The sequence below is a fragment of the Ixodes scapularis genome, unplaced genomic scaffold, assembly GCF_016920785.2.
Source record: "Ixodes scapularis isolate PalLabHiFi unplaced genomic scaffold, ASM1692078v2 PGA_scaffold11__112_contigs__length_91849675, whole genome shotgun sequence".
Classification (NCBI taxonomy): Eukaryota; Metazoa; Arthropoda; class Arachnida; order Ixodida; family Ixodidae; genus Ixodes; species Ixodes scapularis.
Genome location: NW_024609837.1, coordinates 41,669,579 through 41,684,509, shown reverse-complemented (window position 1 = coordinate 41,684,509; position 14,931 = coordinate 41,669,579). Strand labels below are relative to the sequence as shown.

General features: G+C 44.7%; 1 protein-coding gene across 1 annotated transcript in view; it reads left to right on the top strand.

Moving 5' to 3' along the window:
* The window catches only part of LOC8039252 (potassium/sodium hyperpolarization-activated cyclic nucleotide-gated channel 2), a 29,771-nt gene that overhangs the window by 11,046 nt on the left and 3,794 nt on the right, over positions 1-14,931 (top strand). The window contains exons 3-5 of the mRNA XM_029979889.4: positions 4,221-4,495; positions 11,605-11,754; positions 14,646-14,864. Of these exons, the coding sequence (XP_029835749.4) occupies positions 4,221-4,495; positions 11,605-11,754; positions 14,646-14,864 (644 nt within the window). The remainder of the gene's footprint in view (positions 1-4,220; positions 4,496-11,604; positions 11,755-14,645; positions 14,865-14,931) is intronic.

Here is a 14,931-nt window from a genome sequence, read left to right as displayed (position 1 = left end):
GGTAACACTACAGCCCTCTTTATCTTAGTGGCACCCCACTCTCTAACGAATTGTTCTCAAATCGGCCACTCAATGCAAGCGAGCTAAGAGCGAGCGAATCAGTTTATATTATGGAATACGCGGGAAAAGACGTACAAAGTTCTTCATGCCGGTAATTTTATTCCGTGTTCATCTCGTCTCATGTTCGTACTAGGCAATCTTCATCGGCGAGACCGAAAGAGACAGGTTTACGATCCAGAGTTTTAAAATGACTTACCTGGCAAAGTTTCCCTCGGAGGCTGTCGAAACTTTTCCGACCGATCCGGTGGAGCCATTGTCTTCGTCGCTGAAGATTTTCTTTTCCCGTCGGAACGACAAGACGCTTCTTCCCTTTCGCAATGCTGTTTGTGCATTCCCAGTGATGGCGTTGATTTCTAGCAGACCACCGAATCACGCAGGATCACGAGAAGGCAACGGCCACGTGTCGCGCCCGATCCAATTGAAGCGAGGGGAAAGAGAATGTTTGAGAGGGAAAGGGCATGGGCAAAGAAAAGCCTCTCTTTCTCAATTTAGACAGTGGTTTGCACTACCTTTCAGTATACAGGGGCCTTAGGGCTCTCTGCGTGCGCTGCACCGCCATAGAGAGTGCTTCTTTGGTGGTGTCTTTTAAAACAACGTCGCGCGAGAGCCAATGGGAGCCTCGTTCCTTAAAACTATGACGCGCACCAGCCAATAGGAGCCTATCCTTCAGATTTCTGCTACAGACGACAGGCTTTGCTTCATTGGGATAGGGTAGGTCAGCTTGGCGCGGCTTTAAAAGCTGATGACGTCGGTAAGCTCCATGGGACAGTTAGTGTTTTCGCATTATAAACGTAAACGTAGCGGCGCGCGCCTTCGTTTTCAATTTGGATGCCACGCAAACAGCACGGCTTTCCTTCTCGCCTCCTCTCCGTTGTCTCCTCTCAATGCTTGTTCTTGGGAAGGTGGGAGCTGGCAACAACAACGAAAATTTTCATGACAGACAGCATAACGTGTGAATGGCTGTCCGAACTCACGTGATGAGAACGCTCCACCTCTGTGGAGCTTGCACCTCTGAGGAGCTTGCACCTCTGAGGAGCTTGCACCTCTGTCCAAGAACGGAAGCAAAGAATAGCTCCCCCCCCCCCCGCCTTAAAAGATCGTCCCAAGTCGGACTGGAAATAGAGGAAAACCTCCACTTCGGATACAATAAATGCTATGACTGCAAAAAAAAAAAACGTGCCTTGATTGGGCATCCCTTAGAACCATGCTCGTTTCTTGTTCTTTTAGCTTTAAAGTTTCTTTTTTTAGTTATTGGCCTTCTCAATTATGACGTCATTTTGTTTCTTTTTTTTTGTCTATTAAAAACTTCCTAATTTTGTTACCCTAGTCTCGGAGAAGTTTTATGATATCGTTTGACTCGGGAAAGCTCACGTGCATACATACTGTCTTTTTCAAGCTATATAGGCCACCTCGTTAGTTGGCCAGGAGGCCGTGACCCCTATGATTAACTAGAGAAAAATCCAGCTACGATTGTGAAATCACGTGCAAGCTGCTTTTATCAGCGCTTGCGGTGTTCAGGTCGTTTAAAGGGCAACTCCGCTCAATTCCGAAAATTTTAGGCTTACATGTGATTCCATTTCACAAAGCGCTACTAAACAGCTCTACGTCCTCGGATTCGCAAAATGTGGAATAATATTTGTGTAATCTTAATTTTAACATCAGCTGATACCGAAACCGAAACTTCGGTTGCGTCAGGCAACATTGGTCTCGTGCCGTCAGAGTCATGGCCACATCACGTCGAACCACGTGGTCTTGTGACGTTCGTGGGGGCGAGGGACAGGACACGCGACGCGGGCAGGTCGCTTTGCATGGCGTGGACGGTGATGGCGCGGGGGAGAGGGGGAGGGGGAGAAGACAAAAGAGGAGAAGGGGAGCGGAGAAACAGACCGATAAGCGCGCAGGGCAGCGCAAACTAGCGCATCCGCTTGAGGGTGATCACGTGGACGCCGTTCAGCCAACACCGGGAGGAGAAACTCATGACGTCATCGTTCAATTTCGCTCTGAGAAGTAAAAACAAACAAAAGGTGAGAAGGACGTAATCATGCCTCTGACGTATGGCTCAACGTTGGCCGCTCCAACTCCGTCGCATTGACTGCGCTGACGATTGCGCCTCACGTCGGACGCTGGAGTTAGCAGATTCCGGCGACTTGGCTGATTTGAAAGTTTGCTGACCAGTTTATTAAATATATAGACGGAATTAGATCGTAATATTTGACATGGGGTCTTCCTATGTGATACTGAAGAGGGCTACGTAGTTTTCTAAATATCACAAATGAAGCGGAGTTGCCCTTTAAATGAACATTTCAAATTCTGATATTATGCAGCTCACATCTAAACCAGAATAATTAAAAGACGAAGTTAGAACAAAGAGATCATCAGAAAAAGAAAATGTAAAGATCACGCATGCCTCAACACGTCAGATAACAAACGCTTCTCAGAAATGTCTTCAACCTTTTGTTTGATCTAAAAAAAAACAGTGAAACTGTGACGTCACAAAAACAATGTTGGCACATAAAATGAATTCATTATTGGTACACGGAAGCACTCGAAGACAAGCTCAAAAGAAGGAGAACTGTAAGCCACTGTGAATTGTGCACTCTCCTCCTGTCTTTTTGTCCTGGTGTCCTCGCCTAAAGGCCCGTTCACACTGTGCCATTTCTTATTTAAGTTACGTTGCGAACTTTTACGACAACTCACGTTACGGCCGCTTACGATCTGTGCGTTCACACTGTACCCTGCCGTCCGTAAGAAAGAACCAATATGAATCATGATGTAGAATACCCGAGACTGTGGTAAAAGCTGGGAAACGTGGTCGAAGAAAAAAGACAGGGGGACGAAACGTCGAATCGGAAGTTCTTTTCCCCTGTATTTTTTTTTTTTTAGACCAAGTTTCCCAGCTTTTACCACAGTCTCGGGTATTCTACGCCATGGTCAACTTCCACCAGCTCGCCTGCACACTCACTGTTTTTCCATCAATATGAATCCTCTGGTAATGATTAAAGTCAGCCAACAGCGTATCATTTAATATGGCTGCCGTCCGCGGTGCCTGCTGGTACACCGCTGGCCCTGCTTCGATTGCAAAACAAAAAAAAAAAAAATGCGTTTGTGCTCTTGAAGAAGGGCTAACAGGCTCGCAACATGACTGAAAGGAGGCATGCCCACGGATTTTAGCTACGGCTTGTGTATGTGCGATTGTAACATTGTAACATGTGAGTGTAACTACACAGCCAGTATGCTGTTGATGTTGGAATTATTTAGCAAAACTTCGTCTAGCTTTCCTACCTCTGGCTCCAGCTGCTTCTGCGTCCTGCCGAACGAGTCAACACAATACAGTAGGACTGTTTTGGCTCGATCAAGCCGGAATAGTGCTTTCATCTAGGTTGTAGATACGGATAGTAGTAGAGGAAGAAGGCTTCAATACATTTGATAGCCCAGTGGTTGAACGCGTAGTTTTCATACTTCATCAGCTGGTGCCATTAAACGATATGAACCGACTCGCTCAGCTCCAACCCGCCGTAATTTACTAAAATTTGCGAGACGTAGCCATGTCAAAGCTTACTGCGTCCCTCTAGGCTTAGGAACAGCCACATTCAGAAGGCGATCTAAAAAGTGAGGTGAGATTACCGCTCATGCTTTGTAATTGAAACGAGGTAGGGCAAAGCGAAAGCGTACTGCACCGTTCCTTGCCGCTGAACGTTCCTAATAGTGCAGCACTATGACAAAATTCCTCTAAAGCGAACAATACATGGCACCGCCATATTTGCCTTACCTTATATTGGAGAGCAGCGCCGGGCCGCCGGGCTTCCGAGCGTAGCGCACGTGCCCAGGAGCTTCGCTTCCGCAAGTCCCGATTGGTCGAACGCAAGCGGTCGTAAGAATTCTGAAGAAAAGTTCAGCCAAGCCCAACTCCTTGCATTACGTTAAAACTCGTGTTGCGTCGCTGCTTGCCATGGTCACGGGTGGTCGTAAGTTGTCGTAACAGTTCGTAACGTAACTTAACGTTAGAAATCGTACAGTGTAAACGAGCCTTTACACTCAGCACTGTACATTGAGTGTTTCGGACTGTGAAGGTACAAATTTATTTCTGCGTGTAAGCTTTTATAACACGAAGAACTCCTTGATTTTATTCTTGCCTCTTCGGGGATGCCATGCTTTCGCAGGACTCTTGAATCGGGACAACTCGAAGCAAGTAATCCTGGACCCGCGGAAGGTCGCCTGCCGCTACATCCGTACCTGGTTCTTCCTGGATCTGATCAGCACCATCCCGGTCGACTACGCCTTTCTTCTCCTCAACCAGGACCACAGCGGCAGTTACCAGCTGCTCAACGCGGGCCGCGCATTACGCAACCTACGTATCGCTAAGATGCTCAGCCTCCCAAGGCTACTGAGGCTGTCGAGGCTCGTTCGATACGTCAGCCGGTTGGAAGAGGTCTACGTAAGTGTATTTTTGCTTTCAACAGACAGTTGTTATAGTCACAAACAGAATGAAAATGACAGGGCGTCTCTTTGGAATGTCCGGCGTCCAGGATCCGGCTCGCGCTTCTGCCTTCCGCATAGCATTGGCTGCGCAAGCACGCCTGAGGCTCACGATACGCTGAAGCGTCATCGATGGTAGGAAGCTATTGCTGGAGGCGGGGCAACTAAAGGCCATCCTTGTCGTTTTCAATCTATCAGTGACTCCAGCGAAAATTAAAAAAAATTAACAGTAAACATGATACACTTAAAAAAAAGAAAAGTTGTAGCCTCACACTGTTTTGTCTCATATAATACACCCCAAAACTTCAGTTCGACGTACAGCGCACTGACGTCGAACTGACTGCCCGAACTTTTTCGAGGGAATTGATAACGGAGCAATATAACATATAAAACAGTTAAAGTACGTATCAACGAGCTATTTGCAGTCACTCACACATACATTAGCTATTTCGACAAGTTAGAGAACTCAGCTATTAAGCTAATCGTGCAATTTGGTTCCGTCGGTTCGATGTCAGTGCGCTCTACGTCGAACTGAAGTTTTGGGGTGTCGTATATGTTATAAGGGGTGCAAGAATATACATTTCTTTTCTTAGAGTGGAGTTACCTGTCCCGATGGCAAAATTACCACACCTGCCGTTGCCCCAGAGGCTCTCAAGAAACTAAAAGGGACTTAGTGAAAGGGAAAGATAAAGAAACTAGTACACAAGAAGTACCGTTTTTCGTGCCAACGTTTTGTTTCTACATGAGAATTTATGGTCATAAAGCACGTGGAAGCCAAAGAAGAGCCAAACTTTTTCTCCTTTGGTCAGTCTGGTTATCTTGTACCGAATTCGCCGCACAAGTGCCAAAGTTATGCTTCACTGATGTTGCTTTGGCACCAAAGTCGCAGCCTTGGGCCTAAATCACCAAATAAGTGCCACGATTACGATTCACTTCTGGTTGTTAAATTTTCATGTGGCAACTTTGAGCCTAATGTGGCAAATAAGTAACAGGTTTGGATTTCGCTGCTGGTTCTTTGGTTAATACGTTGCATATTTAGCTCAAGTCTGCTGGCACGTTGGCGATTATGTGGCGAACCACAGAAACGCCTAAAAAGGCCGGTATACTAGCACTAACTAACGCCAGGAGGAAAACCGTATTATGCCCATGGTAACAAGCTTGTGCCAAATAAGTATTTTCTCTGGCGTGGTGCAAGGGCACGGACGAATACTCGACCGGAAAGTGAAAATTCTGGTCATCATTGCACACCATCCTTTTAACCAGTTTCTGGTCACTCGCCATTATAGTCGTAGACAAACGCAACTTAACGTGCAAACGTATTTTCCTGGCTTGTCGTCACCGTCGAATGGCAAGAGCTGGGTTATGTAATGAAATGTTCTCTTGTTCGCCTCCTCATCAATCGCATTCAACTGCCCCACGTAAAGGCACCAGGTTTAGTTACCGTGAGCAACGAAGTGCGATCATGTAGTCTAGTTTGTTTTGATAGCCGACATCAGCGATCGATACGAACTTGCAAAATATATATATTCTTTGTAGAGTGCTACAAGGTCCCACGAAAAGAGGAACAGATTATGTTCACAACGCATATAAAGATTGATATCTTAACTTTTCATGATGCTTGCTGGCACTGTCTTGCTGACTATGCGGAATTCGGAACCCGATGGCTATTACCTACATATTGATAAGCAAACATTTATTCACTTGCAGTACGAATTACGGGTGGTCAAATTTAACTTAACCAAATACTTTTAGAATAATTTTGTACTCTACAAATATACCAGGTGTGAGCACTACGCGTGCGTAGAAACGTGATTCGCGTGATATGAAGCCAAGGCACATGCTAAACGCCGACAGCAGGATCAGAGGCGCACGTTGCTATGTTTTTGGATAAATGTATTGCCTCCATAGCTAAAAAAAATTTCGAATGTTGTCCGCCACTGCTCTTAGTCGTTAGCAGCGAAATTCTTCGCTACAGGCGCTGCTTTTAAAGGGGTACGGAAACAAAATGACGTAAACGCCTGTTTTCTACCTCCCGCTTCAAAGTTGCCCAGCTAGAAGCGCAATGCGTACCACGCTCGTCAAGAGTTCGTGCGTGGCCAAGTTTACGGTAGTGGCGAGCGTTACCGCTTGGTGGCGTCGACGCGTGACAATCTCGACTAGCAGTAACATGCGAGGACTGAACGCCTTATGGTCTATAGCTTGCCGGTAACGTCATTCGCGGCTATGCCGGTATTGTATGTGCCACGAGCGTTCGGTTCACGGTGTTAGTTTCCGGCCGCATTTGTAGTAGCTCCAGGAAACCAGCAAGTAAAAATCACTGTCGGTACACAGGAATACCGACACCTGCAACCTGGGTATGTTGTCATGAATAACAATTGATGAGGCTGTTCCACAATACGCGAACAATGTACATTAGGGGGAGACCACATTTATACGCATCCATTGGGACCTCCGCAGCGATTTCGGCTTCCGCGGCCCGCAGGTGAGCCCCGTTTCTTCCTGTTCGACAGGCCCCTTTTATGACTTGCAGCTGCGAGCCAGACACTCTGGCGGCGGAGGGTACCCGTTTAGGAGGAGCCGGGGGAAGTGGGGAGACAGGTTTCGGGAGGGGACTGCTTAGGCGAGTGTCTGTATGTGGGGGGAGATGAGTGTGCGTCAGTGGAACGAAGGAACTCGAAAGAGAAAGATCGCGGCGACGCCGACCTGAACAATGACTGTTTATAGTATATTTCTGTAATCGAGTTTATGTAATATAGTTGTTTTTGTTTATTTCTCAATTCCTTTAATTAGTATATAACCGCGCACAGCTTCTGCCACAGAGGCGATGAAAACTAAAGCAAACTAAACGTTTAATGGGGCGAACTTGTGCCCAAACCAAGATAGAAAAAAGGCTAGCGTCGCAGGCGTCGATGGCGGCGAAACAACAGGATCGGACGCTGAGTTGAGACTGACTCAGGCAAGCCAGGCGGAGCGTGGCGTGTCGCAGTCAGTGTACATGTACGTACATACGTGGCCTTCTGTACATACGTGGCCTTCTGGAACAATCGATGTAAAACATTTTTCGCGTAGAACATTTGGAACTCAAATAAACAACAATGTTCTCAAATTCACTCAGACGCGAATTTACAGAACTACCAAAAAGGCGCATCCGCCCCCCGGCATCGAACCTCGAGCCCTTTGTGTAGGAGCCGAGGACGATAACCATTCCGCCATGGGCTCGCTTTTTCGGAAACGAACGTGGGAATATGATGTGTTCACTGGGTGCCATATTTTAGCGCGTTATTCACAGCCAGACTGGAAGAGGTCCATGCATCTTCAGATCATGCCTCTACGTATAGTCTGCGAAAACGGCGATCTTGATGGTGTGGAATGCATGTTAGGGAAATACTCTGGAAGCTTTATCATATACAACATAGCAAACTCTTTAACATTCTCCACCCAGGCACATTCAGGACTAAGTTACTCCACGAACGAGCCATACTGCCAAGAACAGGCGCTGCTTCGTAGGAACTTATGACGTCGCGATATTCTATCGGAGCTTCACAAAAACTCCTCCAGGCGCGGGTTTGATATCGTTTAATTTATTCTAAAGTTGTTCTTCTTGTTAACTTTTCTGCCGACAGCCCAGAAACACTAGTCTCTAAACAAAGAAATAAGTGCAGCCCTTTCGTTTCCGCGCGCCTTCGATCAAACATGTATTCCAAATAAAAGTGTACATAATAATCGAATGACTGTAGAACATTAAAAAAAGTAATTGTTTTTTCTAAATATAATAGCAACTTTTACACCCGAATAATCGAGTTCGCAATAAATTAAATTGATTGGATTATGCCTGAAAGAGAGAGAGAATAAACTTTATTCAAATCGGTCGAGCAGTTTTGCTTTAGGGCGAGATGGGGGAGGAGGGAATTAACCCCTGTCCCGTCTTCGAAGATGGAGGTGGTGGTGCCTCAGGTGACGGCTCGAAGTCCTTGGACCCGGGCGGCATCTTCGGCTTGCCGGACGGCCGATGCCCGAGAAGCGAAAATTATTAGTTTTAAGTTAACAGCTTTTGCGTTATGCAGACACCATATAGTTAAATCATGCTTTAAGTTTCATAAAAAAGAAAAAGATTTCGTAAACCTTTCGAATTAAAATATAGTCATTTGATCAGGATCCCCTCAATCCTCGAATCTGATTTATTGCCATACGAGCCAAGACTATTAGTTGGTATTTTGTGAAAATTGTCTTTTAGGTTTAGTTTTCCCGCTAATTACACTATCTGGATGAACAGTGTTCGTCTCAAAACAGCGAATACCGTTCATCCGCCGGAGGAACGTAGGCGACCACCTATATTCTAAAATTGCGTTAACTAAGTAAGTGTTATACAAAGAAATATGAAACTTTGTCATCAATTTAAAACGCTTTGGTTGTACTCGAGCGAAGATTGAATTTAGAGCGCCTTTCGTTTTGCTCGCAAATGACCCATGGATCCAGGGGGGTCGCGTGCGCGGTTCAGTAGACAGGCCCGTAGCGACTCAGACGGCTTCTTTCCACGGTGGTTAATTTATGAACCTAAGAGTTTAATATTCGGCTTTGCGAAGCTCCCAGTAAATGAATAAGTAAACATTTTAAGACGGAAGGTTACACCGAGCTCTTTTGCCATGATTCATGTGGGTCGGAAGATAATGGCAAGGGGTAGGGCAATGGGGGCACTTGACGTCAAACAGGGGATCCGAGAATTTTCTTACGGTGTTCCGCTCCCCCAGTTGGGGTGACTCATTCTGATCATCTTCTTGGTCTTCGCGCACTGGGGAATTCTTCGTTAAATAACATTTCTTATACCAACAATGCTTGGGGCATTCTCAGAATATGTGGCGTACGTCTGTTGTGCCAATAGACATCCGAGACCTTGGTCTTCTGGCTGAGGTCCTGTTTTCTCTCTTTTATGTATTTCTGTTCTTGTCATGTGAGTCATACTAGTGCCGGTTCGGCGTCTTTGTAGAGAGAACAACCTCCACAGGCCGTAACTTGTGCGTGCTGAGTATTGATCTATACGCATGAGGTTCCTTGGCCTTTGCTTTCTTAAGATCTTCTCAGAGAATTTGGGTCGACCGGGTTTATCTAATTTGCTTGAGGGGTGGCGGCGACAGGGCCGGGGGCATGTGTAGATGAACGAAAAGAAACACCACATTTATACTTTTTCTATCTTATCCTTTCTCCCTCTTAGCTGCTCACTGGGGAACTAGAATACCAGATCGATTGCTCGCGGCGGTGCGTGGTGAAGTGCTAAAGAAACAGAAACAACGCTCAGATACCGTACAAGAGACACGGAGTTTCTCTGCTGACATAATAAAAGAATTATCCTCGACAACTCCTGAAGCAAGTTCGAGGAACAGTTTTTCTTATACACATCGATGTTTCAATTATGAACCTGACTCCAAGAAGGTTGTATTTCTTTTTCGTTCTTTTTTTTCTAGCCATTGTGACAAAACCCTCACACAAGAAAGAAAAGAGTCTCAGATAGTGTCTGTAGAATATCTGTTGTATTTTTCACTAGCGGTGTGAGTGTACGGCTCATCAAAGCGGTCGGTGGATTTCATTGAGTATGCAGGTTTACCCCTAAGGTGGTGCACTCGACGGGGCGTACTCGAGTCAGAAGCAGCGGAGCGCCGCCGCGAAGTAGGTTCGTCGCCGGCCGCGCGTCGCCGTGGAAGTCTCTGGAGACCAATAGACCTTTTGCTGAATTATCCAAGCATCAAAGAGAATGTTGGGGACGTAGGTACACGCGCTGCACACACTGGCCTTCCCTGTAGAAAGAATTCGAAGTAAGTAACCAAACTAAAAGCCTCCATGGAACGCGCGTTTGAAGTGCGATTTGTTTTAGATGTTTGCTTTCGAACAGTTACAGCTGAAGACGGCACCACGCCACGCTTGTACCTACGCCCCCGGCATTCCTTTTGATGCTCGGGTAATTCGGCAAAAGCTCTATTAGCGGCGGGATGTTTTGGTGGCGACTCCTATAGTTTCCTCTCATGACGTCATTACCTTGCGAATAGCAAATTCAATGGTGTTCGTAATGAGCATGGTGGAAACTTGAAATAACTGCGCTATTAAAGCAACACTGCCAACACCGCCAAAATTAAAGTCTGAAGTCCTTCTATTCCTCTTATTTTAGTCGAAGAGAAACCCTTCGCTGACGTCATAGACACCTCTGGGCTAATCGTGGAAGGCCGATCAGAGCGACGCTTTTGATCGCGCACGTCGCCAATAGACCGATCTCACCAGAAAGTTTGGCTACGCAACCTCTGCCGCAATGATTGAGGGAACTTTAGTATTTCTGCACGTGCTACAAACTTGTTGAATCTCTGCGCTTGTGGGGCACGAGACGGCACGAGCCCTCGCATGCACAGCCGTCTGCCTCCGTGATCTAAATTTATGGCGGCATCACGCATGCGCCGAACGCTTAGTGAAATCTATCTGTCGGAGCAAGCACGGAAACGGCGCCGCGTCGCCGGTGTAGCTTCGGCAAGCCAATCAGGACCCGCGCGTCCTCTTGTGAAACTCAATAAAAAAAATTTTAATTGGTTTTTGTATTTGATAAGGGAACTCTCGTAATAAGCAATGGCGGCACTCGAAACACGTCAGAAGATACACTGCTTTAAGCCGTGGCCACACCACTATAATAATAATACAATAGGCAGTCTGAAGACGCTGTCTGAAGCGTGTCTTTTCCTTGTATGATGGTTCTGGAACAACGACCGTAAAACAAGAGTGTGCAGAAATGTTTAAAGCGAACATGTGCAGAGATGTATGCAGCAAAAGTGCTTCTAACACACCCGCAGGTAATACTCTCATCATGTCTTTCACGAACACCATCTCTTTTTGTATGATATATGAACCGTGTGACAGTAGTTACCTGATACCAACCAGAAGGAACCGACCTCCCAACGCACCGAGGCCATTTTTTTGAATAAAATAGCTTAAGCCCTTTTAACTTGCACACCTCCAACAGTATCTTCAAAAGCAACCCAATCTCTGACGTCATCGCCTCTTTTGCTCCTTGTTCCCCGTTTCTTTCCATTGCAGTTTCTCAACAGGTCAAGCGTGTTCGTGAGAATTGTCAACCTGATCTGCATGATGCTTCTCATTTCTCACTGGAACGGGTGCCTTCAGTTTCTCGTCCCCATGCTGCGGGGGTTCCCTTCCAATTCCTGGGTTGCCATCAACGAGCTCGAGGTGAGCACACAATTCACTGCCCTGCAGCCCGCCTATAATGTACCGATTAGCGAAAAAAACGACGAACACCGCTCATATATATCTCAAATATACGCGTCAATAATCTTTATTCACGATTAATTTTCGGTGACTATTAAAACGAAGTTTATAAAGAAGAGGCGATGTAGAAATTGAGCAGAGTTCCCACAAAAAACACGTTATTTTATAAAGATAAAATATACTAATTTTTGTTCGTGCCACTACGCAACATCACAACAAGCAAGCTCGATGACGCACGTTAGTGACATCGCCGACGAAGAAAGACCGATATGGGTGATAACATCAATATCTTCCGGTATGCACCCAGCACTCAAAAACAGCATCTATAACAGCAACAATAAATTGAACAAGGAAAACCTTATTGGATACAAATTGGTTTGTAGAGGCACTTGTGGACGTGGTTAAGCTAACCCGAAAACAGTGCTCATTAGAAAACAAAAATTAGGAACGCGTTAAGTCAGGTGCGTCAAAAACTTTAGTATAGGAGTGTTTAACGTAGCGTATACTTCCGGCTTGAACTTCTGCCGCGAAAATCGACGATGCTTCATCTGTGCCCTTTGAGAAGCCGTGCCTCTAGGCAGTTTTTTGCTGTTCAGTACAAATTGAATAGCAATACGAAAGGCGGCGCCCGACGGAGCAGTCGGCGACATCGAAAAGCACTAACTGCTACTAGATTTTAACGACAAGTGGCAGTTAACCAGAGTTAATAGAGGCCGGTTCTAGCAACCGACTCGAAGGCGGACGCCAAGAAGGCTTCGAGCGTTAAAGGTGAATAAAAAAGAGCTGGGGATCGGGTACGTTCCTAATTGTCCATCTAGAGTTCCGTCGTCGGCAGAGCAGCCGGCCTTGATGCAGGCACTTAACGACATGAATGATGGACTCATTAGAAGACTTCCCATAAGAAAATACTAAAGGAAACACGAAAGAAGTTCGGAGGCATGACCTTAGAGGACTTTCCAGAAGTTAAAGGGCGGCGGTTTTATACGGTGAGAAGGGGAACATGCAGGCTGACTACGAAGGCGAAGAAAATCTATTGATATAAAGTTACTTGGGATCAAGTCGAGGAGAAGATTGCAAACAGTCGAACTGTGAAAAATGTTGGACGACATATTTGAGAAGTTGGTGCGTTCGCATAAATTCTTGTACTTATTTTTTACGGTTGATGAACTTTAGGAATAAGCCCGGAAACTCGCAACCCCTTAAAAAAGAAAGACGAGTTAAATTTGTTCTTTATATATTCATTTACATTCAAATATTTTACTACCCTGCGCTTTTCTTTTTTACGTACGCACCCTTTAATTCGCTTTTCCTCGACAACTCTTTTTCTCTTCTTGTCTGATAATTGCTCGTTTCAATTTGTACCATGGAAGACTGCTTCCCCGACACCTAAAAAGGAAATCGCCGTTTAATTTTATTCATTCGGCTCGCACCCAGCGCCTTTCCCACTATTAAAAGAGTGTTTTTCGAAATTTCAACAAGCAACATTCGCGGTCATTTCTTGGTCAGGAAGCCTGTGGTTGGATCCGAGACTTGCCGAATGCTGACGCAGCAGTTGGGTCCAATAGATACTCAGTGTGTTGAACACGAGCATCTGTCCAACAAGCTTGTAGTACTAAAACTATCTTTTAAGAATGGTCTTGATGCTACATGTTGAAATCACCCTTTCCACGTAAAATAAACATAATGACTATACCAGTTTGAAGACATAAGATATCAAAGCCATACTTAAACATTAAAACTAATACCACAAATATCTTAATACCTAAAAGAAAACATAAGATGTAAAGACCACTCTCAAAAGATTAAACGAATTAATACCTCAAATACCTTAAGTTAAATATGTAAAATGAAAACATACAATATGAAAACATAAAATAAAATATTGATATTTAAATTTAGCGGACCATGCAACCTCACTGCTCCACAAAATCTTAATGAGATAAACTAATTTAAACTGTTCTTCTGAAATTTAAAGTCCCTTACTAAAAAATAGAAAACTTGCTAAATACAATACATGTTTTTGAAATATTCATCTTAAATTTAGATTTACATGTCGCTTACACCTCTATCTATCTATGTACCTGAAAGGGAACACTGCGCTCAGCCCCAAAAAAGTAAAAATAAAAGTAAAAAATAAAGCTAAAGGATTTTGTAAACACATCTACAGCTTCTTTAAAATACAACCTGAGCTTTCAATCACAGCTTGCTTAAATAATGGCTCAAATACTTAACAGGTAATTAAAGTACTCAATGAATACCTGTCTCCGTCAATATTAATGTATCACTATCTCCTCCTCCGACCCACTTATGTGCATAAAAAATTCTAAGAACACTTGAATACGAGTAAATTCATCACCACACATCAGCCATAACATACTGAATACTTTTTTTATGTGCAATATTTCTTCTTTCAGAATTAACAGAATAAAACTAACAGAACATGCACAAGCCTTTGTCGTCGTCGTCCACCAGCTAGAAGACAAGAACCATTCTTTGTTCTCAGGCAAACCTAGCAAACCTATAACTAGGCTTGCTAGGTTCTTTTTCTGATTCTTTTCAGTTACATTCCAATAACTCTGGCTTCGTAGTTTCCAGTTTTTTCTTTGTAATTGGCTTATTAAAAATATTTTATTCAATTCGAATTCTTTTATTTATATTTAATTGATTTAGACCTGTTATACCGTTAGGTGCTGCAGACATAATTTATTTTTAATTATTTTCGCTCTCACTTACAAGTTGTAATTTGTACGCGTCCAAAGAATTGGGGTCTCGGATAATTGGGGCAACAGCTACTGGACATGCACATTTTAAAAGTGTCTGGAACCCAACAAGAACTGCGTTCTTTCTTTCAGGAGAAAAGCTGGTTTGAGCAGTATTCGTGGTCCCTGTTCAAGGCTGTGTCCCAGATGCTTTGTGTAGGCTACGGCCGTTTCCCACCCCAGAGTTTCGCGGATATGTGGCTCACTCTGCTGAGCATAATCAGCGGTGTCGCCTGCTACGCCTTTTTGCTGGGTCACGTCACAAACCTTATACTGTCCCTAGACTCCTCGAGTCGTCAATACAAAGAGAAGGTGAGAAGTGTTTTTTTTTTTTTCTGGAATTTTAACAATTATACCGCCAAGGAAGCGAGCATATAGT